Here is a 27,775-nt window from a genome sequence, read left to right as displayed (position 1 = left end):
AAAGAATTGTTTTGTTTTGTTTTTTAAGCTCTGGCGGTGGAGGGGTAAAGATTCCCACTTAAACAGCTGTCTTGAACATCTTTGTGAGCTAGGGCGTAATTTCCTCTGTTTTGGGGACATGAATGATTTCTGCCCAGCATTCCGCAGGAACTCTAAAGCAGTGAGCGAAGAAATGGTGAGACCATATGGAGACAGCAGGACAGTTACACTGTTGCAAAAACAGAACAGTGCTTTATAGTCAACAAGTTGCTGTAGCTGGTTTACGTCCTTTTTATATAGTTCTATACAGTTTCCAAAGGTTGCAACGTTTTCCCTTCTTAGAAACTGAGGGGAGGGACACTCCCTTTTTCCCTCTGCCTCCTTCCCACCCACCCTGCTTTGGCACCTGTTGTTCCCTATGCTTGGAAGACCCTTCCCTGCTTTGTTGGTCGGCCGACTCGGTACCTCCTTTAAAATTTTAAGTTTAAGGGCTAATGCCTTTTGGAAACTGTCTTCTCTCACTCTCTGATTTCTCATCCAAGCATCATCACAGCTCTGAGATTTCTGGGTAACTCTCTTCGTCAAACCTGCTTCCGGGAGGGTAAGATTAGCTTACCCAAGCTAATCTGTGAGGATAGCGCAGTGGGGACGGAGAAGCGGGTTCCTGGGTCAAGCTGACTTGTTCAAACCCCGACCCACCTATGTCTCTGCGGGTTTGGATTAATCACAGGGCTTCGGGTTCTTCAGTTTGATTGAGGAAGGCTTTGACTCCAAAAAGTTAATACTCGCCATACCCAGCCACCGCTTAGCACCTCCCGGTGTCCTCGTCCTTTCTCCCGGAGCCTCAGGGCTGGACCGAATCATCCTACAAACGTCTCCAGCCTTAATACTAGAGGTGGCCTCATCGCCGCACCTCGCTGGGCGGAGAAAGTCCTCCAAGCGGAAGGAGGGGCCTGATGCAGGGGGCCGAAGAGACCGCCTTGGCGGCACTCTAGCCCGCCGAGGTCACTCAGCTCTCCCCACGTGGGGTTCCTGATTGGCTGAAGGCCGTCGCTCGCACACTCGTTTTCCGGGATGGAGGCGGTCCTAGAAGGAGCACGACTTCCGGCGTCAGGTGTAGTCGTCGCGTGTCCGATCAGATGGCGGCACCGTTGCTTCACACGCGGTTGCCCGGAGATGCCGCCGCTTCGGCAGCTGCAGTCAAGACGCTGGGCGCGTCGAGGACCGGGTAAGAACCAAGGACGCTTCCTTCTGCGCGTCTGGGACCAAAGCCCAGGACCGGGATTAGGGAGCTGAAGGGTCTGGGACAGAGCTAACGGAGTGGGGTGGGAGCAGAGGGAAGAGGGTCACTTCATGTCCTCAAGAGTGAGTCCATGGCCCTTAGATGGGTAATAAAAATGGGAGAGGGGATGGAAAAATGAACCTATTCGCTGTTCCATAGTCCCTCCTTTCTCCCCACTGGTTCCTTTATAGCATCCCAGGCCTGGGTACTGCATTCTGTTCCTTTACTCTTCCCTCCTGCTTCTTCGACTAGCTTTGGAAAGAGGTCCCTGGGCTATTTGGGTTATTAGCCAAATGCTGCCACTGACGGAAAATTGCGTCTTACGTTTTGCTTGTTTGTTTTTTAAAATTTGTTTTGACATACGTTTGTTTAACAGTGTTTATATCTAGCTCAGCTTTTAAAGCCCCTAACGCCCGTAAAACACTTCGGGGTTTAACTTTGAGAGTCCTTAGCAGGATGCTATGTTTTTTCACTAATCTGCTCTGTTTAAAAGAAGCAAACTTTGCGGAACACTTGGCATAATATCATTTATTTTATATATATATATATAGGTTTTTTTGTTTGTTTTTTTCCGGTACGCGGGCCTCTCGCCGCCGTGGCCTCTCCCGCCGCGGAGCACAGGCTCCGGACGCGCAGGCTCAGCGGCCATGGCTCACGGGCCCAGCCGCTCCGCGGTATGTGGGATCTTCCCCGACCAGGGCACGAACCCGTGTCCCCTGCATCAGCAGGCGGACTCTCAACCACTGCGCCACCAGGGAAGCCCGTATAATATATATTTTTTAAGTGCCTACTTTTGGCGTTAGGCATGGGGGACAGTATATCAAAAGAGACAGTGTCTCTGGTCTCAACAGACCTTCAGTCTAAGGAGGGAAAGACAGTAGATAAGTAAACGATGATTTCAGATAGCGGTAACTGCTGTGAAGAAATAAAACAGTGTGATGGTAGGGGAGAGGGAGAGGATGGGTACTTTCGATTTCTGATGGGGAAGGTCTCTGACATTTGAGCTTCAACTTGAATGAAGACAAGTGTCCAACCATGTACACATCTGGAGAGTGTTTCTGACAGAGGGAAAAATAAGTAAAATGGGAATCTGCTTGGCAGGTTTGAAGAACAGAAAGGACCCTGGCTGCAGTACGGTAAGTGGTTAGAGGTGAGGTCAGAGAGGTAGGCAGGGGCCAGATTAATGTAGGACCTTGAAGACGATAAAGAGTAGGAAACCTCTAGAGAATTTAAGCAAGAGAGTAGAGTAGCATGATCTGTCTTAAGTTTTTGAAAGATCATTAGATCACTGAATGAAGAGTGGATTGCTGGGGGACTCAAGTGGAAGGAGGGAGGTCAATTAGGAGGCTTTAGCAGAAGTCCCACTGAATGATGTTGGTTCAATAAGTATTGGCAAAAAAATAAAAAATAAAAAAAAAAAATAAAAAAATAAGTATTGGCTGTTATAGCTTTTATTTTTCCCTGTCATGCACTTAATGGCTTGATAATCTTGGTTCTATAGGCTTTCAGATATGCTTGCACTAGAAAATGATTTCTTCAATTCTCCCCCAAGAAAAACTGTTCGGTTTGGTGGAACTGTGACAGAAGTGTTGCTGAAGTACAGAAAGGTAAGAGGTGATAATGTGAGGTTGGTGGGGGTTTTTCCCAGCTTTATTGAAATATAATTGATATATTGAGGTTTGAATTTTGCTAGTCAGAATACAATTATAGCTGTTATACTAAAAACCAGTAGATAAATAAAATGGATTTTAGATATCAATATTGAAATCAAATAAATTTAACAACAGCACGGTGCTGTCAGTTCAGAATTAGAGTAGTAACCCCTTTACTGAGGTTTCACATCTTCAAGTGCTTTATTTACCTAGTGTCTTTTAAAATCTTCAGCAAGTAGTAGAATAAAAAACCATTAGATCAAAGCATTTTATTTCTTTTTTTTTAAATAAATTTATTTATTTTATTTATTTATTTTTGACTGTGTCGGGTCTTTGTTGCTGTGCATGGGTTTTCTCTAGTTGCAGCGAGCGGGGGCTATTCTTCATTGCAGTATGTGGGCTTCTCATTGTGGTGGCTTCTCGTTGCAGAGCACGGCTCTAGGTGCGCGAGCTTCAGTAGTTGTGGCACGTGGGCTCAGTAGTTGTGGCTCGCAGGCTCTAGAGTGCAGGCTCAGTAGTTGTGGCGCACAACTATGTTGTGGCTTAGTTGCTCCTCTGCATGTGGGATCTTCCCAGACCAGGGATTGAACCTGTGTCCCCTGCATCGGCAGGCGGATGCCTAACCACTGCGCCACCAGGGAAGTCCCGCATTTTATTTCTTAAGGAATTACCAAAGCATTGCTTTGGGACAATAAACCAGCTCTGTTATTGGGGACTTTTTTTTTTTGGCTTTGTTTTTGTGTGTTTAGAAGTGATTCTGCTGTATCTCAGCAATGGTGGGAAAATATGCATTACTGTCTATTTTTATATGTAACCTGCATTTATATCCATATATATGATTGGGTAGTATCATGGAATATTGACTATCATATTCAAATGTCAGTACACAAGTATAGCTAAATATGAATGGCCTGTTGTCATTTTCTTACTTCCAAGCCCTCTAGCTACACTAACATGAGTTTTAAAATTTTCGTAGTCAGGATTTTATAATCCGCAACTGATATGTGTATGCTACAATGTTCTTTTTGTAAAAGTTAAAAATCCTGCTGTTGGTCTTTAACTGGAAACCCAAGCAAGGAAAAATTCATTTTTTTTTCCCCCCTTCTTGTTAAGGGGGAAACAAATGACTTTGAGTTGTTGAAGAACCAGCTGTCAGATCCAGAGATAAAGGTAATTAATTTTGTGTTTGATTATTAGCAAAGTTGTTGCCACTTTGTAGAGACATTGGTTTGCACTTTTGGTCCTATTCCATTCTCTAGAGCTTGCTCTATGATCCTTCTTTAATGGTTCTCAACCAGGGGCACTTTTGCCTCTGAGGTAATTTGGTGATGAACTGGAGACTTTTTTTTTTTTTTTTTTGCGGTACACAGGCCTCTCACTGTTGTGGCCTCTCCCGTTGTGGAGCACAGGCTCCGGATGCGCAGGCCCAGCAGCCATGGCCCACGGGCCCAGCCGCTCCACGGCACGTGGGATCCTCCCGGACCGGGGCATGAACCCGCGTCCCCTGCATCGGCAGGTGGACTCTCAACCACTGCGCCACCAGGGAAGCCCATGGAGACATTTTTGATTGCCACAACTGGGAGAAGGGAAGAGTGCTACTGGCATCTAGTGAGTGGATGATAGGGATGCTGCTAAACATCCTACAATACACGTGGCAGCCCTTCACAGCAATGAATGATCTGGCCCCAAATGCCTGTAGTCCTGAGGTTGAGAAACCCTGCTTTAATTTTTCCTTTTTAGAACCTTTCTTCTATGCTGCATGCAACTCTCATATTTCTCCAGTTCTAAAACAACAAAACAAAGAAACAACAGAAAATGACTTGTCTTTCAAACTACTACTCTTTCAGTGTTTTTGGAAATGGTTCAAGGTATATACCTGTCATGTAGTAACAACTCAGTAAATGTTATTTCCCTTTTCTTCCTTTATTGCCCAGTTTTGGAAAGAATAGTGTATTACTGTGGGCAGTGGTAGTTAAATTGCCTGGCATTAAAATCCCAACTCCATTGTTTCCCAGTGTGTGATACTGGGCATGTTGTTTAACCTCTTTGCCTCTGTTTTCCTCCTTGTAAAACCAGAGAAATGAGAGAAGTACTTTAAATGTAGCTGTTTTTTTTTTTTTTTGCGGTACGCGGGCCTCTCACTGCTGTGGCCTCTCCCGTTGCAGAGCACAGGCTCCGGACGCGCAGGCTCAGCGGCCATGGCTCACGGGCCCAGCTGCTCTGTGGCATGTGGGATCTTCCCAGACCGGGGCACGAACCCGTGTCCCCTGCATCGGCAGGCGGACTCTCAACCACTGCGCCACCAGGGAAGCCCAATGTAGCTGTTTTAAGAGGATCCAATGAGTTAATATACAAGAAGCATTTAGAACAGCCTCTGACTCAGAGGACTTTGTAATTGTTAGTTGTTGTTCCTGTTGACAGTCTGCATTTTCTCATTTCTCATGCATGTTTAAATCCACTGTTAAGTCCACTGCTGTATTTACTATGACAGAAGTTACCAGTGATTTCTTATGTGTTGATTTCAGTGGACTTCTTTTTTTTTTTTTTTAAAGCCCCATAGTAATTCCTTGTAGCAGTTTATACAGTTGACTACCCATTTCTTAAAACCTTTCCTTCAAGACTTCCCTGGCGGTCCAGTGGTTAAGACTTAGCACTTCCACTGCAGAGGGTGCAGGTTTGATCCCTGGTTGGGGAACTGAGATCCCGCATGCTGCGTGGCGTGGCCAAAAAATAAAATAAAATGAAAAAACAAAACAAAAAACCCCTTTCCTTCGGTTTCTTTGATCTTCCTCTCTTCTTATCACTTATCTCTAATCATTTTCTTGACAGGTTCTTAAATTTGGCATTGATTGGATTTCCAATCTTAACCCTTTCCTCACTTTACAGATTCGTCCTGTGTGTTTTCCTTATGCCCTCATGGCTTTGAAATTTATCTGTGTCCTTATAACTTCCAGATTTGCATCTATAGCTCAGATTGCTCTTGTGGGCTCCAGACCTGTTTCTTTCTTTTTTTTTTAAATCTTAAAATTTTTATTTAATTTAATTTATTTTTTATCGAAGTATAGTTGAATTACAATGCTGTACAGATGTCTTAACTGCCAGCCCACAGGTGTTACAAGTGCCCTGAACTTAGCATTCTCTCTCTCCCAAACCCACGTCTGCAGCTTCTTTATGTGCTTAAATGATTTATTGCTTACCTTTGTCTCAGCCTAAGTCATCTCTAAAGCACATTCTAAACATGTCATTGCCCTTCTTCTTGCCCACTGAAGAATAAAGGACCAGCTTCTTAGCATGGTCTGCAACAAATTTTCAGAGTTCAGTCCCACTAGATACTTTATTTCTTAAATTTGCCATTTCTGTTCATCTTGAGGGCTTTGCATGTGCCTTTTTTTTTCTGGCTGTAAGAGGTCCTCTGTATCTACTTTGTTTGCTACCTATTTGAGCATGGGCTCTGGTTACATAGCCTCCCTCCCTTACTGGCTTTGTGACTGAGGGCAAGTTACTGCATTTCAGTGCCTCAGTATCCCCAGCTATAAAATGGGAACCAGTGGTAGTACCTATCTCATGGAGCGGTTGTAAGGATTAAACGAGTTAATATATGTTAAAGTCTTAGAATAATGCCTTGCACGTAGTTAGTCTTATATTAGTGTTTATTATTATTATTACTGTAATTATAAAACTCCTACTCTTTGAGATCCAACTGCAATATCATCTTCACCAACGAACTTTCTCAGGTTCTGTCTAAGCACATGGTTGTTCATTCAGTCCATACCCTACACTGCCAGCAGATCTTTCTAATTGTAAATTTGGCTTACAAGGACTTCACTGATTTGTCTGGCCCCTCTTTGCTCCCCAGATTTATCTGTTGGCTTGCTTGCTCACGATATAGTCCAGCCATACTGAACTACTTTTGGTTTTCTGAAGACATGCTTTTACCTCTGTAAAGTATAGAGCCCCCAAGAATACTCACTCTGTTTAAAGACAATGGAAGCATCACTTCTTTAGAGCTTTCTTTAAAGACCTGTGCATTCTTCCACAGGTACGAAGAACCACATTCTTTGTGTTCGGCTGTATTTTATATCAGCGCATCTCCTTGGGATTTTGACAGACCAAGAATCACATCATTTGTGTCCACATTAGTTCAGAGGAGTGTTAAAATAATTTGTTTCTAATAATAGTTCAGTACTAAAGCACCAAAGTCTCTGACTGGTTTACTTTAAAAAGTGGAGCAGTTTAAATGTTGTCCTTATAATTTTGTTGTACTTGTTTTAGTGGAAAAGTGACAGGATAGAGCCAACTTATTTTTATTTATGTGTAACTTAGTTTGTCTTCTCTGTTTCAGGCCTTGTTATCCTTAATGACTGTGGACATTATGAAGTTACTGTAGTGCAAATGAGTTGCGACTTACTTTATTTTATTACCAGGTTACTTAGGGTTCATCAGTAAATAGTCAGTGTCATTGAGGTTTGTCACATAGATAATGCATAGGAAGCACTCACTGGTGAACCGGTGGGGGAAACGTGGGGAGCTTCTTCATGTGGGGCAAGGCATTGTGGGAAAGTGGGCAGAACGTTGATCTAGGCGGACAGGTTTTTTTTTTTTTAAACATCCTATTGGAGTATAATTGCTTTACAATGGTGTGTTAGTTTCTGCTTTATAACAAAGTGAATCATCTATACATATACATACATCCCCATATCTCCTCCCTCTTGCGTCTCCCTCCCATCCTCCCTATCCCACCTCTCTAGGTGATCACAAAGCACTGAACTGATCTCCTTGTGCTATACGGCTGCTTCCCACTAGCTATCTGTTTTATATTTGATAGTGTATATATGTCCATGCCACTCTCTCACTTCGTCCCAGCTTACCCTTTCCCCCTCCCTGTGTCCTCAAGTCCATTCTCTACGTCTGTGTCTTTATTCCTGTAGGCGGTCAGGTTTGAACCTAGTTTTTTACTGGTTTGGTTGGGCAAATTGCTTATTAATCTTTCTTAGGCTCAGTTGCCTCAACTGTAAAATGGGAATAACAGTAATCCATTTGCAGCATTGTTAGGATTCGGAAAAGGTATATACGTACGGTGTTGAGCACCGTGCCTGGCACATGGTGTGTTCTCACTAAATGACACTCCCTATAAGTAGTCTGTTGCTGTAGGTCCAGCCCTGTCTGCTAATAGTTTATCACTGCAGGTTCAACACTGTCTGTTTGTAGTCTGTTGCTAAAGGTACAACACCATATGTCTCTTTCCCCTACTGAGTCTTAGTCAGCATTAACCATTTTCTTTAAAAAATTAGGGCCTTTTTTTTTTTCTTTTTTGGCTGTGCTGCCCAGCTTGCAGGGTCTTAGTTCCCCAACCAGGGATTGAATCCGCACCCTCAGCAGTGAAAGCCACTGGACCACCATGGAATTCCCCAAAATTAGGGGCTTTAATTTTTTCTTGTGTATGCTGTATATATGCATGAATACAAACAGTATCTTTATTAAATATAACTGATATCTTATTCTCTACATGGCTTTTTTGTATTGCTATTTAGGTTTTCCCATGTCACTAAAAGTATTATGAATAGTAATTTTATTGTCTGAAAAATATTTAATGGAGTAGTGGAACCATCATTTATATAGAACACATTTTAATTCGTTTAAACCCATTTGAAGGTTGGGTTAAGAAAAAGTTACATTTATTGATGAGTCTAGTTAATCAGCTTAGATGAATGTTGTCAACATGCTTGCAGGTCAGCATGAGTATAGAGGAAGTAGAGGTACTTGTTGGTCCTTGTGGTCTTAGAATATTTAAATCTGTTACAATTCTTTAGTTTAAAGAAGTCCCAGGTGTCAGCATTTGAGGTGTTCTCACTTTTCTAGGGCAAACAAAAGTGATTAGAATTAAGTATTGCATTTGATTCTTTTTCCTGTATATCAGTTATTATATTACTTTAAAAAAAAGGAAAATTTATTGTAACATCTTTTTCCATTTTGATACAAACTAAGAAGTTTTCACCCCAACTTTGGCTTAAGTCCAAGTTTGTGACATTTTTTTCCCTCAATTTAAATTTTCTTTTTTTTTTGATGTGGACGGTTTTTTCTTTAAGTCTTTATTGAATTTGTTACAATGTTGCTTCTGTTTCATGTTTTGGTTTTTTGGCCACAAGCAATGTGGGATCTTAGCTCCCTGACTAGGGATCGAACCCGAACCCACACGCCCTGCATCGTAAGGTAAAGTCTTAACTACTGGACAACCAGGAAAGTCCCTAAATATTGTTGATAGATGATCAATGCCAGATAGCTATCATTTCTCTGTTATTTGAGAGAATTTGTGATTTTGAACGTACTTTTGTTTAACTTAAGGATGACCAGATCATTAACTGGCTGCTGGAATTCCGTTCCTCCATCATGTACTTGACAAAAGACTTTGAGCAGCTTATTAATATTCTGTTGGTAAGTTCGCCATTTATTTCATCAACTATTATATGTAATTCAGTACTTCGAAAATAGTATATATTGTATCAGTAAAATGTTCCTTTTGTCTTTCTTTCTCTCCCACCTCTAGAGGTTGCGGTGGTTAAATAGAAGTCAGACAGTGGTGGAGGAGTATTTAGCTTTCCTTGGTAATCTTGTATCAGCACAGACTGTCTTCCTTAGACCATGTCTCAGCATGATTGCTTCTCATTTTGTACCTCGTAAGTGGCTGCTCTTTGCTTGTTTTTATTTTTATTTTTTTAAATATCTCTATTAAAAAGTTACCTTCCCACTATATTTTGGAGATTATGCCACCATGGAAGATTCCAGGATGCTTATTGGCAGCAGTTCTGGTACATGTCTGTCCCCTATAATGACCTCTGTGGAAGTATCTAGATTCATTTGTTGCTATGATTTTTATGGATTGTAATTTGCTTTAGTGAGCTTCTGACGAAGTCTTGGAACTCAGGGATTTTTAGCTACTTAAACCTCCTGCCCCCATTGTAAATTTTATTGTATTAAGTTTGGACAATGGAAAAATCGCTTTTTTATGTAGCTGTTGATTGTTTAGATCAATATTAGAAGAATAACATATTTCCTTTTTTCTTCAAAAGCCCGAGTGGTCACTAAGGAAGGTGACATAGATGTTTCAGATTCTGATGACGAAGATGATAGTAAGTATAAAGAGGATTAAAGCCAAAATTGCCTCCTGTGTCTTAGTGAATGCATGCTGAATGCTAAAGTATCCTGGCACCTCCAGGACTTAATCTAATATGTAGACTGCAACAAAAGGCAACCTTAGATGGAGTCGTTTTGTTATATTTAATGTTAATGTGCAATCAGTTGCCCTTAATGGCATTATTTATAGTCTTCGTTGATAGTTGGTCATGGAGAAAACTCTTGAAATTATTATTTTGCTGACACATGATTCAGTTTTGGTTAGCAGGCATTTTTAGACTTAGGTAGATAATTGTTCAGTTTTCAGTTTTATCTTCATGCCCATACTCTCCCTTTTCACCTTGTAGATCTTCCTGCAAATTTTGACACATGTCACAGAGCCTTACAAATAATAGCAAGATATGTCCCATCGTGAGTATACTTTGTTTACTTATTTTGAATTGTGGTGTTTAAGTCTCAAGAAAATTATGATTGGTTAGTAGAAAATTGTAAAATGTTCATAGCATCAAAACTGAAGTTATATGCTGCATATATTTTATATCCTGTTGATATCAGATCACATTCTACAAAAAATAGCATTTCAGTTCTCTATTCATTGTCTTTAACTATTTTTCAAAACTTGTATGCAAATTCTCCCCTCCAGCTTTTTATGGTGGTTAGAATTTTGCTTTTATCTTCAACAGACACGATATCCAAAACTTTTCAGTGAGAAGCCCCTGCGTTTGTGCCATGCCATATGAATAAAAATTAGTTCTAAGAAAATCTTTTAAGGTGTGTAGGTTTCTTTTGGAGGGGTGAACTTCAAATTCCCCCAGTAAGTTTAGCAAATAAGCTAACTTTAAAAAGTCCAAGTTGATAATTTTTTCTCCTTTTTAAAATAATATATATGTGCAGTGATTTTAAACTGAAGCTCTTCATTAAACTTTTGTGGAAAAAAGGATCCCCCCTTTAATTTGCTGTTGATATCAAACTTAATAGAAGCTTATTTTTCCCCAAGTTGTTACCGATTTTCTCTGAAGCCATGCATTTATTTTCAGTTCCAATTGCTTGAAGTAGGAGTTACTGTTTGCCTCCTGTATCTATATTTGCTCTTAGAATGGAAATGTTAGCCTTCCAAGAAAGTCCAGTTAACATGGATTGGTTGCATGTTTTTTCTTTTTAAAATAGAACACCATGGTTTCTTATGCCGATACTGGTGGAAAAATTTCCGTTTGTTCGAAAATCAGAGAGAACATTGGTAAGAAATCTTTTCATGGGGGAAACTAATGGAAAAGTATGTAGTTTTTTGTTATGTAGTTTTAGCTGAGTTTAGGTCTTTTTCTTAAAAGTTGTTTTGTCTGCTGAATTTTAAACTCAAGGCTAAGAATTTGACTCAGATTCCTTTCTTAGCAAGCAACTGACTGAGGGTTCTCAGTGCCTTTTCTCTTATTCCTACGTGCAAGTCAAAGGCAGAGTCCATTTCAGAAATATCTAAATAGGCTTAATGCTTACACAGATGGGAATTACTAGAAGATAATAGTTCATTTAATACCAATTATAAACATGCTTTATTTAAACATGAAGGCAGAGCCTTCTATAGATGAAGTCTTAAGTTTTTTGTGTAATATTTAGATCATCTGCCTAACTTTCAATAGTGGTTCCCTTTTAAGCATAGATTATTTTTTCCTAAATAATGTATTACAGGTATTAAATAAGGAGTTAATAACTTTTGCTGCTATTTGTGATGGTATGCTTCAAGTGGAGTATTACAAATTCTGTATCTCTTATGAATATAGTTGCAAAAATTCTCGACAAAATACTAGAAAATTGAACCTAACAACATATGAAAGGAATTATGCACCATTATCAAATGAAATTTATCCTAGGAATGCAAGGTTGATTTAATACCTCAAAACCAATTAGTATACTGTATCAGAATAAATGATAAATACCACATGGTCATCTCAATGGATGGAAAAACACCAAAACCCTTTTATGACAAAAATAGAAGGGAACTTTATCAACCTGATAAAAGGCATCTATGAAAAATTCACAGCTAACTTTATACTCAATAGTGAAAGACTGAAGCCTTTCCCCTAAGATAAGGAACAAAACAAGGATGTCCATTTTTGCCATTTCTGGTCAGTATTATTCTAGAGGTTCTAGCCAGGTGAGTTAAGCAACAAAAAGAAAAAGGTATCCAGATTGGAAAGGAAGAAGTAAAACTATCTCTATTTGCAGATGACATTATCTTACATATAGAAAAATCCTAAGGAATCCACAAAAACAGTAGAAGTAATAAATGAGTTCAGTATAGTCACAGAATATAAGATTAATGTATAAAAACTTGTTGTACAGGACAGTGGGGAAAAGAATAGTCTTTTCAACAGTTGGTTCTGGGACAAGAGTATGTTCACATGCAAAGAATGAAATAGGACTTATTACACCATATACAAAATTGAACTCAAAGTGGATAAAACTCTTAGAAAATAGATGAAAATATTTGTGACCTTGGATTAGACAACCATTTCTAGATATACCACAAGCAGCCGTAGAAGTAGTTAAATTGGATTTCATCAAAATTAAAAACTGTTGTGCTTCATAGGACACCTTTAAGAAAATGAAAAGACGACTTAAAATGGGGAAATACTTGCAAATCGTGTATCAGATAAAGGCCTTGTATCTAGAGTATATAAATAACTCTTACTGACTCAATAATGAAAAGTCATATAACCCAATTTAAAAATGGACAAAGGGTCTGAATAGGTGTTTCTCCAAAATAGTCATACAAATGGCTAATGAGCACATGAGAAACAACATCATTAGCCATTAGGGAAATGCAAGTCAAAACCATGAGATATTGTTTCTTACCAACTAGGATGGCTGTACTCAAAAAGATAGATAATAGCACATGTTGGCAAGGATGTGGAGAAACCAGAACCCCCCTACCCTGCTGGTGGGAATGTAAAATGGTAAATGGTGCAGCTACTTTGGAAAACAGTCTTACAGTTCCTCAAAAGGTTAAATGTAGAATTGCCATATGACCTAGCATTTCCGCTGCTAAGTATATACCCAAGAGAAGTAAAAATATATGTCCACCTGAAAACTTTTACATGAATGTTCAAGGCAGCATTATTCATAGTAGCTAAAATATGGAAACCAAATGTTTAGCAGCTTATGAATAAACAGAATGTGCTATGTCTATACATTGGAATATTATTCAGCAATAAAAAAAGAGTAGTTTACTTGCTACAACATGAATGGACCTTGAAAACATTATGCTAAAACACCACATGTTGTAAGATTCCACTTATATGGAATGTCTATACTAGGCAAATTCATAGAGAAAGAAAGTAGACCAGTGGTTACCTAGGGCTGAGAGGAGGTACATTATTAGAAGATACAAGGTTTTTTTTTTAGGGTGATGAAAATGTTCTAAAATTGATTATGGTGATGGTTACACAACTCTGTGAATATACTAAAAACTATTGAATTGTACACTTTATAAATAGGTGAATTTTATATGAATTATATCTCAACAAACCTTTAAAAACACTGTAGAAGTATACAAATCACAAACTTAATTTACTGGGGGTAATTAAATTATACTAGTATTGTGTATATAAACAGTGTTGTTTCTATGTTGCTTGATAGTCTTTTCTATTTGAATAGTTGAAACTAAAGATTGTGTAGTTTTGCTTGCATAATTATGAAACATTTATTCTCTGTTGAAATGTTCATCTTTTTATGTTTTAGGAGTGTTATGTTCATAACTTACTAAGGATTAGTGTGTATTTTCCGACCTTGAGACATGAAATTCTGGAGCTTGTTATTGAAAAGCTGCTCAAGTTGGACGTAAGTATTGGGTAATCTGTTTTTCTCTTTGATTTTTATTTATTAATAGTGTTATAGTATTTGTTATTATCATAATATTTGAAACAGTAGTAGCAACAATGGAAAAAAATCCACAGTTCCACCTTTGATTCATTTCTTTGAACATTTCTTGAACATTTCTATGAGCATTGATGTGCTGATGTTTATAGACAGTCCCATTTCTCATGGTTGGGGAACAAGGCATTAATTAAATAGTCACGTAAATGGAAAAGTACAGTGTGGTAAATGCTGTGAATGGAACACATGCGTTATGAGCTAGAAAACCTGATGTAGTCAGAAGAGGTTGGAAATGCATACCTAAGGAAGTTATTTGGGGATTCTTTATACTTTTTTTAAAGAGGCTTGCAATAAGCTGCAGTGGGAATGAGAAAGTGATGGATTCTGGTGACATGGCGAGGAAAGGTCCTTGAGACTGTATTGGAAGTAGGGGAGTAGAAGGTAAGGGAAAGGAACCCTTCAAAGGTAGCTCCCTGTGGAATGAAAGTTTGGTGTTGCTGTAACAGTAATAAGAAACGTTAGGAGGAAGTTGCAGGATGATGAGTTCCATTTTGTATGGATTGAGGTGCAGGTGGGGAGCTAGATGGAGAATATTCACCAAGCAGTTTTAGCTGCAGGTAGGGGACTGAGAATGAGGCCAACAGGAGAGAGGAAGTGAGATCGGAAATGAGAGGAAAATCAAGAGTCTGGATACCCAGGGAGGATCTGGAGGGAGGAAGGCTTTAGTAGGCAGCATGAGACTTTTTTAAAAAATATTTTATTTATTTATTTATCATTATTTATTTATTTATTTTTGCCTACGTCGCGTCTTAGTTGGCAGCATGCGGGATCTTTGTTGTGGCATGCGGTATCTTTTGTTGCGACGCATGGACTTCTCTCTAGTTGTGGTGTGCGGGTTTTCTCTCTCTAGGGATGTACGGGTGTTCTCTATATAGTTGTGGCGCACAGTTCCAGAGTGCGTGGGCTCTGTAGTTTGCAGAATGCAGGTTCTCTAGCTGTGGTGCCCAGGCTCAGTTGCCCCGTGGCATGTGAGATCTTAGTTCCCTGACCAGGGATCGAACCCACGTCCCCTGCATTGGAAGGCGGATTCTTTACCATTGGACCACCAGGGAAGTCCCCTATTGCTGAGCTTTTTAAGGAGGATGAGAAAAGCAAAGTCCTTGGGTTTGGTGTTTAGGTTGTAGTCTATTGCTGGAGAGAGCATGGATGGTGGGGCTGCTAGAGACCTGGTGAGAGTTTGTGGTGTAAAGGGGGGATGAGGCGGGGTGAGAGACATATTTCAGGGTTGGGGAGACTTGAGGTTTGTGGACTAAGGAAATAGGAGTTGATGGGAAGAACATTGATTCTGTAGGAGGTCTAGGAAGGGCTGGAGGTTGGGTGGGCTGGCACATTGCTCACTTGGAGTTAAACCTCTTTGGTCAACTGCATAAATATATGCTTATGGAACATTTTAGAGTATACTTAGGAAGAAGGTCATTTATAGACAGTTGAAAAGGCATGATTTGAGTGGTATGTTAAACAAGATATCTGAAGGGTTATATAGCCAAATAAATATTCATTAATTCAAATTGATTGCATTTAATAATTTTCTCCTCAGTTGATTGATGATATGCTTCTTATACACCATGCGTGTGTCTTGTGCATAGTTAGAGTTGGACAAACGTTGAGTCTGTTGAAGCTATCTGTTTTAGACCAACATAGCACAGTTCATATTAATTTTATGTACATATGTAGTACAGGGAGCTTAATTTATAATCTTGTAAATTTCTCCATGACCCAGACCCATTTATAGGTTTGCATTGTGATTATTTATTGAGTTACAGTGCTATATAGGGTGCTAATATGGACATCTTTAAAGCATGTGTATCAGATGAATTTCAAGTCCCTGAATAATGTAGTTATATTTTAAGTGCTTTTATTCTTTTTTTTTTTCTTTGTTGTAATGTAGGTGAATGCATCCCGGCAGGATATTGAAGATGCTGAGGAAACAGCAACTCAGACTAGTAGTGGAACAGATGCCACAGAAGGGCTCTTTAATATGGTCAGCATTTATTAATGAAATCAGACATACGCAGTTCACAGTCCCAGGGGGTGGGAAGAAACAGCTAATGGCTTCTCACCTTTTTCAAGGCTTTGAATTAAAACAGTAGTTCAGCAAACTTGAAAATGATTTTTTAAATGAGTAGTTTGCTTTTTTGTTGCTTATTGACTAGTAGAGCTTATTTCCAAGGCTTTGAATTTGGGTTTTGTGAAGTATGTTTCATTTTTATTCTTCTGTTTGTTCTTTGTCAACCACATATTGTTTGTGAAAGAGTGATAAATGGAAAAGCATACCAATGTAACTTCTGTGTTTTACAAACTGTATACCTTAATGCAGTGCTTCTCTACCTGGGGCAGTGTCTTCAGTTGGGTTCACCGGGAGGAAAGCCTGAGATGGGGATTCAGGTGCCCTTGGGACAAAGGGTGTGAGGAAGCTGGAAAAGGCAGGGGAAGGAACTAAGTGAGAGTTCGGTCTCAGTTGGAAAGCAGCTCCAGCCTGATCCCCCGCAGAAGCTCTGGAGCGTGAGTTGCAGGATAGAGTTAGTCCTACTTTGAGACCAGAGAGATGGCCTCCTGTGACCTCATGTCAGTCAGTTCTGATGGGGAAGGAATGGGAGCAGCAAAGGCATTTCTCTGGAGAAGGGGGGCAGCTGTGAGCTGTCAGCAGCCAATACTCATAGCAGCTCAGGGATGGGCACCCTGTCCTGGGAAAGGAAACCTGGCACCAACAGTGGGTGCCAGGAGCTGGGGGAAATCTGTGATGTTTGCATGGCCACACTGTAAATGGGTGTCTAAATGAGAATAAGAGGCTGAATCTGTGCTTTCATTTTGAATTCCACGGGTGGTTCTGACACACCTCTGGTTGAGAGCCCCTGCCTGGAAAGGTCTTTGTGCATTTTCTTTTATCTTTTAAAGGAAACGATTACCTCAGAATTTTCTCACTAAACTACTTTTACTGAGGCATTTCATGTTAGTTTTTACTTTACTTTCAAAGGACGAAGATGAAGAAACTGACCGTGAAACAAAGGCCGATCCAGGAATGCTTGATCAGATGGTCCATCCTGTAGCTGAACGCCTGGACATCCTGCTGTCTTTACTTTTGTCCTACATTAAGGATGTCTGCTATGTAGATGGTAACAACCTGTAGTAGTCACAGTAACCGCTGCTTTGTTGAACACCTACAATGCACTGTGCTGGGTATTTTTCATACTTTAGTACTGATAGAAATCCTGTCAAAAAATCACTGTTTTGAGTATGAGGAAGAGAAGGTTTAGAGAGATTGTTACTTGCCAACATGACATAGCTTGAGAATAGTGGGACTGGGATTCAGGCTTAGTTATGTTTGTCTTCAGAGCCCTTGATGATATTTTCACCGATTACTGTATTGAAAGCTTATATATGGAGTTTGGACAGTTTTAGGCAGACCTCAAGTTCAAGACATTTAAGAAATGGTATAGTAGACGTTGATACATGGTACTTGGTGTTCCGTATTGAATTTAGAGAGTCTGGGTACTTTGGTTTTGCCAGGTGTTGGTACTGTAGTGAACAAATTGATATGCTTCTTGCCCTTACAGAATTTTTAGTCTAGAGGCTTTGCCTGATAATAGGACTGCCATTCAGTCCTATTATTAGGACTTGAATCTGAATTAATATGTTACTACTCTAACTTTTTTGCTGTTATAAAAATAATACATATTGATTAGAGAAAATTTGGAGAATACAGGAAAGGATTTACAAAGTTTATACAGCCACATTCTTACTATTTGGAGAACCGTTATTAGCATTTTCTTTTTCTTTTCTGTTTGTATGGGTATATGTGTTTTTCTCAGTGAATTTGGGGATCACACTATATGTAGTATTTTATAATCTTCCCTTTTCACCTCTTGTGAACATTTTCTCATACCATTCACTGTTCTTCTAAAATAGTTATATGGATTTAACTGGTTTCTTATTTTTTTTCTCCCCCTGCTTTTTTTGCCATTATAAATAACAGTATAATGAACATCCTTGTGTATATATTGTCAATTATTTGCTTGTGATAAATTTCTAGCAGTAGAATTACTGGATCAGAGGGCTTCTGCTTCTAAATGGCAGTTTTACAATGTGTGGCATCACAGTAGTGTGTATGAGATGAGAGCCTGCTTCCTTGCTAGTGCTGGGTTATTGTAATTAAAAAGGGAACTCTGTACAAAATAAAGATGGCATTTCCCCCACCCCCCCACCCCCCGTAGCTTAATAGATGATGTATGTCTTAATGGTGTTGTTTGCTTTTTACAAATTTGGTAAATGAAACTGGTAGCTTGAAAATAATGTCTTTATAAAACTGAAATGCCAAATTTTCTTCGTAGGTAAGCTTGATAACAACAAAACAAAGGATTTATATCGAGATCTCATAACCATCTTTGACAAACTCCTGTTGCCCACCCATGCCTCTTGCCATGTGCAGTTTTTCATGTTTTACCTCTGTAGCTTTAAATTGGTGAGTATGTCATTCACATTATTGTAGCTTATTTTATTCTTTCCCAGAATTTCCCCTTAAAAAGTGGGGGGTGGAGGGAGGTGTGGAATAGAGACCATGAGGTATTTCTTTGTCTTGAGCTCATTTTACTTAGTGCCCCTGATGAAATAACAAGCCCTTTTTCAACCCGTGGAAAGAGCAGAGGGCATTGCTGCTGCCTGTCAGCTTAAGCTGAGTGCTCTGAAAATGTCATCCTGCATTTGGTCCACTAGGTGGTGCCCTTCCCTTTAATTCAAGCTTTTATTAAAATCTCGTAAGGGATATTTAACTGTTTATTTTCTTTATTCTCTTTCAGTTGATCTTAACTAGCCCAAACTAAATTTTTAATCTAGGATTTAAAAACTTTAGACTTTGTTTTTCTATTTTGAGAACAAAGCAAAACAAAAGAACACAGGACTCTTCTTTGCAACTATTTTGTAGCTTCCTAGAATAGTCCAGGAGAGTATTGGTCATGGATAGAAAGGTTAAACTCAATCTGCCCCAAAGCATGTGTTAGTGGCTTTTGAAAAGAGCTATTTGGGAGAAGTTGGAGGTTGCATCCTTTGTTGAAAAGAAGCAAATTGGTCTTTTTTTTTCCTACAATTAGCATAATTAGTCAAATGCCAACTATATTTATTTATTTTAAAATATTTATTTATTTATTTTGGCTGCACCAGGTCTTCGGTGCAGCATGCAGGATCCTTTAGTTGCGGCATGTGGTCTCATATTTGGGGCGTGTGTGTGGGATCTGGTTCCCTGACCAGGGATCAAACTCGGGCCGCCTGCATTGGGAGTTCAGGGTCTTACCCACTGGACCACTTGGGAAGTCCCACCGACTATACTTTAGTCTCTATTTCTGGTTAAATTTGATATGTGCAGCCTGAAAGGTACTGCAGAAGGGGTTCCCATGTGAGCGTGGTTAATCATTGGTTTCCAATTATGGCTAAATATCAGAATCATTTACATAGCTTTATTTATTTGTGTTTTTTTTGGCTGTGCCACTTAGCTTTTGGGATCTTAGCTCCCTGACCAGGGATAGAACCTGGGCCCTGGCAGTGATAGCACCGAATCCTAACTACTGGACCACCAGAGAATTTCCTAACAGAGCCAACAGAGTTTTGGTGGATCCCAAAGCCCTGTCACAAATTTGTAGGGTTCCAAAGCCCTGAAACTGTAGGGTTGATTTTTTTTTTTTTGGCTGTGTTGGGTCTTGGTTGCTGGGCATGGGCTTTCTCTAGTTGCAGTGAGCGGGGGCTACTCTTTGTTGCGGTGCATGGGCTTCTGATTGCGATGGCTTCTCTTGTTGCAGAGTACAGGCTCTAGGCGTGCAGGTTTCAGTAGTTGTGGCACACAGGCTCAGTAGTTGTAACTCGCGAGCTCTAGAGCTCAGGCTCAGTAGTTGTGGCGTACAGGCTTAGTTGCTCTGTGGCATGTGGGATCTTCTTGGACCAGGGCTCGAACCTGTGTCCCCTGCATTGGCAGGTGGATTCTTAACTCCTGCTCCACCAGGGAAGCCCCTATAGGGTTGATTTTGATGCTCAGCTAGTTTTGGGATCCATTGAATTATTTAATGCTGTGGAACACCTTTTGTTTTTAATAGTATTATCTCAAGATGTTTTAAAAATAAGAACCATAATAACGTATTCATTATTTATCTAGCAGTATAACTGAGATACTAGAACTTTACCATATTGGTGAGTTAAAAATCTTAGGATTCTGATCACCAGAATATCTTAAGTGTTAAAAAAAGATGAGACCAACACCTTCTCTTTTTATAGGGATTTGCAGAAGCATTTTTGGAACATCTGTGGAAAAAATTGCAGGATCCAAATAATCCTGCTATCATCAGGCAAGCTGCTGCAAATTATATTGGAAGCTTTTTGGCAAGAGCTAAATTTGTTCCTCTTATGTAAGTAACCTAATTTTCTAAGTGCTTTTCATATCATCCTTTAAAAAGTATAGTATTGTCTCAAGTCAGAGAAATATCTGCCTTATTTTTTTGGTTTGTCAGTGAAAAACAGTGAAAAAATCTGTTCTCCCACTCTATTCAAGAAGTTTATATTTCTGAGAGGCAATTTCAGAATAAAATGTCTCCTTTTCAAAATGTAAAACCTCACATGAAAAGCTTTTGTAATCTGTTCTGTATGGTTGCACTTGAATATGAAGATCCATTTGTCTTCATGGATGGTGTACAGTGTTGTATACTGTTTTGATTCTTTTTATAGGTTTGTCATTTTTCATTTGCATTCCGAATCAATTGTATCTGTTAAAGCTGAAGAAAAATATCCTTTTAAAGGTAATAAATCTATTTAGGAGGCCAGCTCTGGGCCTGTTTCTTCTAGTTATCCATGAAGATACCTTTGGACAAGGATGCTATTTAAAAACCCTTTCCTGATAGCTAAAAGCTATCTGGCTGTTCTGTCCTAAATTGTTGACCATGGGATTTCATCAGAACCCCTTAGGGAATGGTGAGGTCAACTGGACTGTCTTTCTCTTGTAAGATGTGGGTAAACATGCCCTGCTCTTTGGCCATATTCCCCCAAGAGGGCTGGGAGGCCATCGGAGAAGCCCTTCTGAGTTGATGAGGAGAAACTGTTCTCTAGCTCTTGGGACTTCAGGCATTCTTAGGGGCCTGCCTGTTGTTCCTAGGAGGTCCATGTGCTTGAGCTTGTAACCGGAAGGCTGTCTTTCCACCTGCCTACCATTTTCCTTCCTTTCTTTGCTTCTCCTCTGTGCCCATGGGTGATAGATACAGAAGACAATGGACAGACTTTTCTTAGTTTGTAAGGAGAGGCAATTGTGTGTTCTTATGTCATTCTAGTTTTTTATGAAGCAAGTGAAGTTGACTTGAATTTTTCTTTTCTCTAGTACTGTAAAATCATGCCTCGATCTTTTGGTTAAGTGGCTGCACGTATACCTTAATAACCAGGATTCAGGAACGAAGGCATTTTGTGACGTTGCTCTCCACGGACCATTTTATTCAGCCTGCCAAGCTGTGTTCTACACTTTTGTTTTTAGACACAGGCAGCTTTTAAGTGGAAACCTGAAGGAAGGTCAGTGATGTGGGGTTGATGGATATGAACTGGAATTTCCTTTTAAGCCCCACTTCTAAAAAGATGTGGGGCTTAAAAATAGTTGTATGAACTCTAGTAGGACAAAGTTTTATCACAAGATAAGTAAAATCACTGCTTTTTTTGGTATAAATAAATGGTAAGCGTCTTGGTTAAAGAGGACCTACTTTATATGGGAACATATGTATAACTGATTCACTTTGTTATAAAGCAGAAACTAACACACCATTGTAAAGCAATTATACTCCAAGAAAGATATTAAAAAAAAAGAGGACCTATTTCTTGTAAGCCATTACCTTATGCCATTTTTAGTAATTTTTATCAAAATATACATCAAAGAATCTCCTAACAAAAGACACTTAGGCACAAGTTGGTTTGCTTGCCTCTTAGAATAAGTGTGGTGTCTTTCTTTTTAACATAGGAGAGAAGTATATTTATCGGTTCCAAGACAGTAGTATCTACCTAATTTTTCCTTCTACCTCCATAGTTTTTTGTAAACAAAACAAACAAAACCCTGAAATACAAAGAACTAATGCACACTTGAAAAACATGCTCAACTTTACTGATAACTTAAGACATGTAAGTCTCTCTTGGTTTTGTTGGCTGTCACATTGACAGATTGTGTGTGTGTGTGTGTGTGTGTGTGTACATATGGAATTCAAGAAGGAGAAATTCCATATTGTATAATCATTACCTCTAAGGAATGGAGAATCACTGTGTTGTCTCAGCTTTTTAATGATTCCATGATTGTTAGCAGAAATCATCACAGTCTTTGTTTCCCGCTATACGCTCAGCATGTGCTGAGGTTGCTTATATCTGAGTTCCAAATTGTCATGTAAGGTTGCCCACTGGAAATGTATGTTTATTTCCTGACTCTTTAAAAGAATAAACTCTTTTCTTTAGAAAAGTTGGTTTGGTCATAAATACATATGGTTGAGCCTAGTGATATTCTTTGGGCTCTATACTGCGTGACTGTCTACATGGACCTATAAAGCATTTGTGCAAATACCTCTTTTAAATTTGTTTTTTTTACTGTATAAAATAATAAGTGCTGCTTAGACTATATTGTGTTTGTATCTTTTAAAAAAATCTTTTGTTTTTTAATCAAAGGTTTGAGGTACCTTCAAAGTCTAAATTTTGAACGGATAGTGATGAGTCAGCTAAATCCTCTGAAGATTTGCCTGCCCTCGGTAGTTAACTTTTTTGCTGCAATCACAAAGTAAGTTATTTATGCTCTATTTGTGGAAGTTATTTCTTAGTGAATTTATGTTAGTATTATAAAATTCCATTAAATTTCTATGGAATTATTTAACAAAATTAATAGCAAAAAACATTTAAAAACCAGTAACCCAGTACGTGTGGAAAGCACTGCATTGAAGGTGTTGTTTTTATACTTCGGTTGCACTGGAAATTGCTACTACTTTTTAATCTGAGGACCATAATTCAGCAGAAGCTTAGGCACTTTGAAATAAGTAAGGCAGCTAGCAAGCTGAGAGGTACAAACCACAGATGTTTATTAGAGTGACTCTCATAATGGTAATAAAAATAGACTGGACATGAGATAAACATCCAACAATAGGAAATTGGTTCATTGAGGGCCTTGTGGCTACAGCTGATGTGCGTAGCATTTATTGTGTGCCCAGCACAGGTCTGATAAGCACTCTGCATAGAACTCACTTAATCCTCACACAATCCTATGACTGTATTATTAATCCCTATTTATAAATGGCGAGAAGGGGGGCACAGAGAGATTGAATGACTTGTGTGGACTCATGGCTAGACTGTGGCAGAGCTAAGGTTTGAATGCCGGCAGGCTGGCTCCTTCGTAAGCATTCACTGAATTATTTTGCTTCACGTAGAAAGTGAATTGGAGACCTTGGGTATCTTATCCTGATATTGAGGGCAGGATCATAGCTTAAAATCTTTAACAGATTGAGCTATTAGAAGATAAGAATAATTTCTGCATCCCTCAGTCCCCTTTAGACATCTTGTTGCTCTCATTCAGCAGGCTTATTTTTCCTTTGCTGGCCATCTAGTTCAAGGTATTCTCTCTCCCTCAGATCTCAAAAATGGTAGTAAAGAATTAAGATAAGAAACCAATAAGCAACAGTGTCCAGTGGGTGGACGTTTCCAGCACATCGCGGGAAGATAGAAAGCAGCTGGAAGAGTAGGATGGATGGAGCAAAGCAGAGGCAGCTGCCCGTAGAATATTCATGGGGTGGGAGTAGAGGGCTGCAGTTGAGGAGCAGACTGGCCAGAGAGGCTCTAGATCTGGGGTTTGGGATTAGCATGGACGTTAGGAGTAAGACGTGAGGCTGAGAGCAAGAGGTCGAAATAAAGGTCTGTGTCAAGGAATTTATGTATCATTCTGTAGCTACTGCTTCTGCTATATTGACTCAAATAGCTGTATTTTGATTTCGACTGCTGCGTAATGTTCTCATAATTTTAAAACATCAATTCTTTGTTGGGATTTAAGCTGTCTTCCTTTTTCAGTGTGGGTGCATGGTTGTGTGTGTGTCCTGGTACACAGGCACATACTTCCTGTCACCCAGAAGTGCAGTTGCTGGGTTGTAGGAGGTGCACATCTTCACTTTTACCGAATATTGCAAAGTACTCCAGTGTGGTTTGGCCATTTAACACCAAGAGTCAAATGTGATCCTTGGCTAATGGAACAGAAATGAACATATGGTGCTTAAAATAGCAGTAGTGACCTAAGAGCCTGAGAACAGATACCTGAATGAGTACCGTGGGAGGGAGGGTGGGAGGGGGAGCGTTGGCAAAGGTGAGCTAAATCTTCCTCGCAAAGAAGTGGCCCAGTGAGTGATTTTTGAAGTTCCTAAGTCATAACCACCAGGGAGTTTGACAACATATGGTCCTGTTGGGCTTTGTTGTTGTTGTTTTTTTTAATTAATTAATTAATTAATTTTTGGCTATGCTGGGTCTTCGTTGCTGCGCATGGGCTTTCTCTAGTTGCAGCAAGCGGGGGCTACTCTTCGCTGCAGTGCAAGGGCTCGTCATTGCAGTGGCTTCTCCTGTTGCGGAGCACGGGCTCTAGGCGCATGGGCTCAGTAGTTGTGGCTCACCGGCTTAGTTGCTCCGCGGCATGTGGGGTCTTCCCGGACCAGGGCTCGAACCCATGTCCCCTGCATTGGTAGGTGGATTCTTAACCACTGCACCACCAGGGAAGTCCTGGTCCTATTGGTTTTTATCGCAAGTTTTTCTGTCCACTTAACTGTTTTCACTCACTATGGCTTTTCTTTTCTTTACCACTTTCTGAGGTCGTGATTCAGTAAACCCCATGGCTCTCCCTTAGTACCCTCCTTAATATCTTCAACAGCCAAGTTTCTCTACCAACAACCCATATCCCCTCTCAGTGAATCCTGAATCCCTTTTTCACCAACCCACTAATTCTTACAAACAGTAAAAAATAAGTAAATACAGCTACATAATTCTGTAAACTAAAAGAATTACCGTGAATGCATTAATTTTTAGTGAGTTGTGCCTAATTAGTAATGTAAGCCCACTCTCATATTCTTAAAGTGATAGCACATATTCTTTCTCCTTAGCTAACTTGTAAATAGTAGGCCCAGAGGACTGTACCCCAAAAGCATTACTTTCTACTTTATGTTATTTTTTTTCTTGTAGTTGTTATGTTCAATAAGATCTATGTAGTCGGGGTAGTTGTCACACATGAACGGGCGTGTCCATGCAGAGTAATTCCAGCACATTAATGCCTCTGTCTGTGTTGGTATTATTCCACAGCAAATACCAGCTTGTTTTCTGCTACACCCTCATTGAGAGGAACAACCGCCAGATGCTGCCAGTTATCAGAAACACTGCTGGGGGAGACTCAGTGCAAACCTGCACGAACCCACTTGACACTTTCTTCCCCTTCGATCCTTGTGTACTGAAGAGGTAGGTACACTTAGACGGTCGACCTTTCGATGGTGAATTTAAATGCGGTGTGTATGTGCCTTTACCAGGATCGGGATTTGGGGTTTCTTTGTGGTGAGTGACCCTTCTGGTCGTTGATAGGGTCTCGTGGTCTCCTTGCGTGTTTTCCAGGCCCAGTGTGGAGAAGCCTGTTCAAGCCTGCTGAGGGTCGTGGCACACGAGGGCTTGCAGGTCTCTCCCTCAGTAGGAGCCCAGATTGACACCAAGAGGTTTTTGTTTTTCTTGAAACCTGTTGGTTTAAAAATACAAGAGGCTGGGGATAGAGGTACCTGGATAGGGAGGATGCTGCCTTTTCTTGGCTCATAAATTTCTGCCAAATGACTTGTTCCTTCTTCTAGAGACCACATCCCATACTGTTGCACAGGATAAGCAAATGCCAAGTGATTTATCTGGATGGGGAGTTCTGGAAAACCCCCAGGCCAGTCTTAACTTCAAATGTATATATATATAAGGAAGCAGGATTTCTGCTTATGACAGTTTGTTAACTAACAACACAATGATTTGGGATTATCTGGTCCCCCAAGTCTTGGTTGACTGAAACCAGATTGGTCTTTTTACCCAGATTTATTTTTAGTAAATGACTGTAGGAATATTAAAAAGGAATTTCCAGAATAATATAATTTCACCTTCATTTGGACATATTATAATTCACCGTTAATCTTTGCAAAGTTGAGAAGTAATTTCGCTTGAAAATGAAAAGTTGAGAAACAGTAAGTGTGATACTCCATCTACGTGAGTGGATGAACTCTTACAAAGAAGGAGCCCCGTTACTTACAGAACCTGCATAGGATAGTTTTGGACACCATTATTATTTGAGCGATACTTTTTACTTCTTCATTTTGGGTAATGGGTCTTGTGAGAAAAGAGTTAAATATGTGGTGACCTTTGCTGTAGTATTTAATTTGATTTTGAAACCTGATCTTCTTGACAGGTCAAAGAAATTCATTGATCCTCTTTATCAGGTATGGGAAGACATGAGTGCAGAAGAGCTTCAGGAGTTTAAGAAACCCATTAAAAAGGTAAATTTATGATTCAGCATACTTTCTGGGAATCTCCTATGTGGTTACAGAGCACAGTCAAATAGTTAATAGCAATGTTACACTTTAAAAATACATTTGTTCATTCTGCCTTTACAGAATTCCAAGCCCAGGTTGTGTTCTTACGAGAATAGTGTTTGTTTTTTAATGAATTGTTCAAACCAGACACTTCACATGCTGACTTTGGGAAGTGAATGGTAATTAAAAGTCAGCTTAACACATTTAGATCTCTACCACTTGATCGTTACCACCAAGTAACAGTCTCAGATCTGCTTACTGTTGAAATGTTCCCAGAAGTTAACATTAATTTTGTAGGTTTTCATGAATAGGTGGTGAAGATGCAGGTCTGCAGCATGTCCTCCAGTGCGTGGCCATGGAGCTGAGGCAGCTATTGCCAAAGGAGAAAACTAGAATCCAATAATAAAAAATGTCACCATTTGTTTCTTTGTGGCGCATTCATTTCTGTATTAAAAGTCAGCTTTAATGTGCCTGTCTTCTTTTTTATAAGTAATCATTGGAAAGCTCTTTTTAGTTTTATTCTTTCTTTAAATTTTGCGTTTGAGGAGGATGGTCATTCATTCATTCATTCACATTATGTTAGATTGAGCAAGAATGACATATTATGTTACCTGCCCTCATTGAGCTTAAAATCTGTTCAAAAACAAAAAATCAGACTTTAAACAAACACAACGTGTGATGAGCAGTTGTGCGGATGGTTCATAAGAAAGAAGTGTGCATTGGGAAGCGTTCGAAATTAAGATTCTTTTCCTTCACCTTTGTCTTTCCAGAAGTAGCACATTCCTGAGGAAAGGGATTCTTGAAAGCATTTCAAACTGCCACTTGATATCTTGTTGATAATCTCTGTTCTTTGTGCAGGAGGTGGTGGAAGATGAAGAAGATGATTTTTTGAAAGGTGAAGCTGGGATTACACCGAGCTCCTTTGATGCGCATTTCCGCAGTCCTTCAAGTAGTGTGGGCTCCCCACCTGTCTTATACCTGCCAGACCAGTCCCCCACGATCACAAGGATTTGTGATTGAGACTGATATTCCTCCCGTCGTGCCCTTCAGTACCAAGGTTCATACTGTTTGAGCATCGCGTTGAACTAGAGCGAGTACGTGCTTCAGGCGTCTCACTTTCAAGTTAGACTTACGCTAATGTCTGAACAGACGTGGTTGGGTTTTTTGTTTTGTTTTTGTTTTTTCTGTTTTGCTCCTGTACAGACAAAAGGAAAAGACAGGGGCTTCCCTAGTGGCGCAGTGGT

General features: G+C 39.7%; 1 protein-coding gene across 5 annotated transcripts; it reads left to right on the top strand.

The window, feature by feature from the left end:
- Positions 1-1,099: 1,099 nt before the first annotated feature.
- Positions 1,100-27,775, top strand: RRN3 (RNA polymerase I transcription factor RRN3). Of its 5 annotated transcripts, none has more exons than XM_024744671.1 (18): positions 1,100-1,207; positions 2,814-2,868; positions 4,027-4,083; positions 9,256-9,345; positions 9,458-9,587; positions 9,981-10,040; positions 10,392-10,455; positions 11,212-11,281; positions 13,780-13,878; positions 15,863-15,955; positions 16,949-17,087; positions 18,303-18,433; positions 20,230-20,360; positions 21,320-21,504; positions 22,633-22,741; positions 25,285-25,437; positions 26,408-26,495; positions 27,390-27,775. In XM_024744671.1, exons 1-18 carry the CDS (start codon positions 1,119-1,121, stop codon positions 27,549-27,551), a joined length of 1,905 nt encoding a protein of 634 aa, XP_024600439.1. In that variant the 5' UTR covers positions 1,100-1,118; the 3' UTR covers positions 27,552-27,775. The 5 variants fall into 5 exon arrangements, with proteins under 5 accessions (XP_024600439.1, XP_024600441.1, XP_024600437.1 ...); XM_024744669.1 differs by having other exon boundaries at positions 1,105-1,207; positions 2,763-2,868; XM_024744674.1 differs by having other exon boundaries at positions 1,105-1,207; positions 2,763-2,868; positions 26,439-26,495; positions 27,390-27,432.

This window comes from Neophocaena asiaeorientalis, unplaced genomic scaffold (assembly GCF_003031525.2).
Source record: "Neophocaena asiaeorientalis asiaeorientalis breed wild unplaced genomic scaffold, Neophocaena_asiaeorientalis_V1.1 scaffold91, whole genome shotgun sequence".
NCBI classification, from domain to species: Eukaryota; Metazoa; Chordata; class Mammalia; order Artiodactyla; family Phocoenidae; genus Neophocaena; species Neophocaena asiaeorientalis.
Note: the sequence above shows the minus strand (reverse complement) of the source record. Positions and strands in the feature narration are given on the sequence as shown.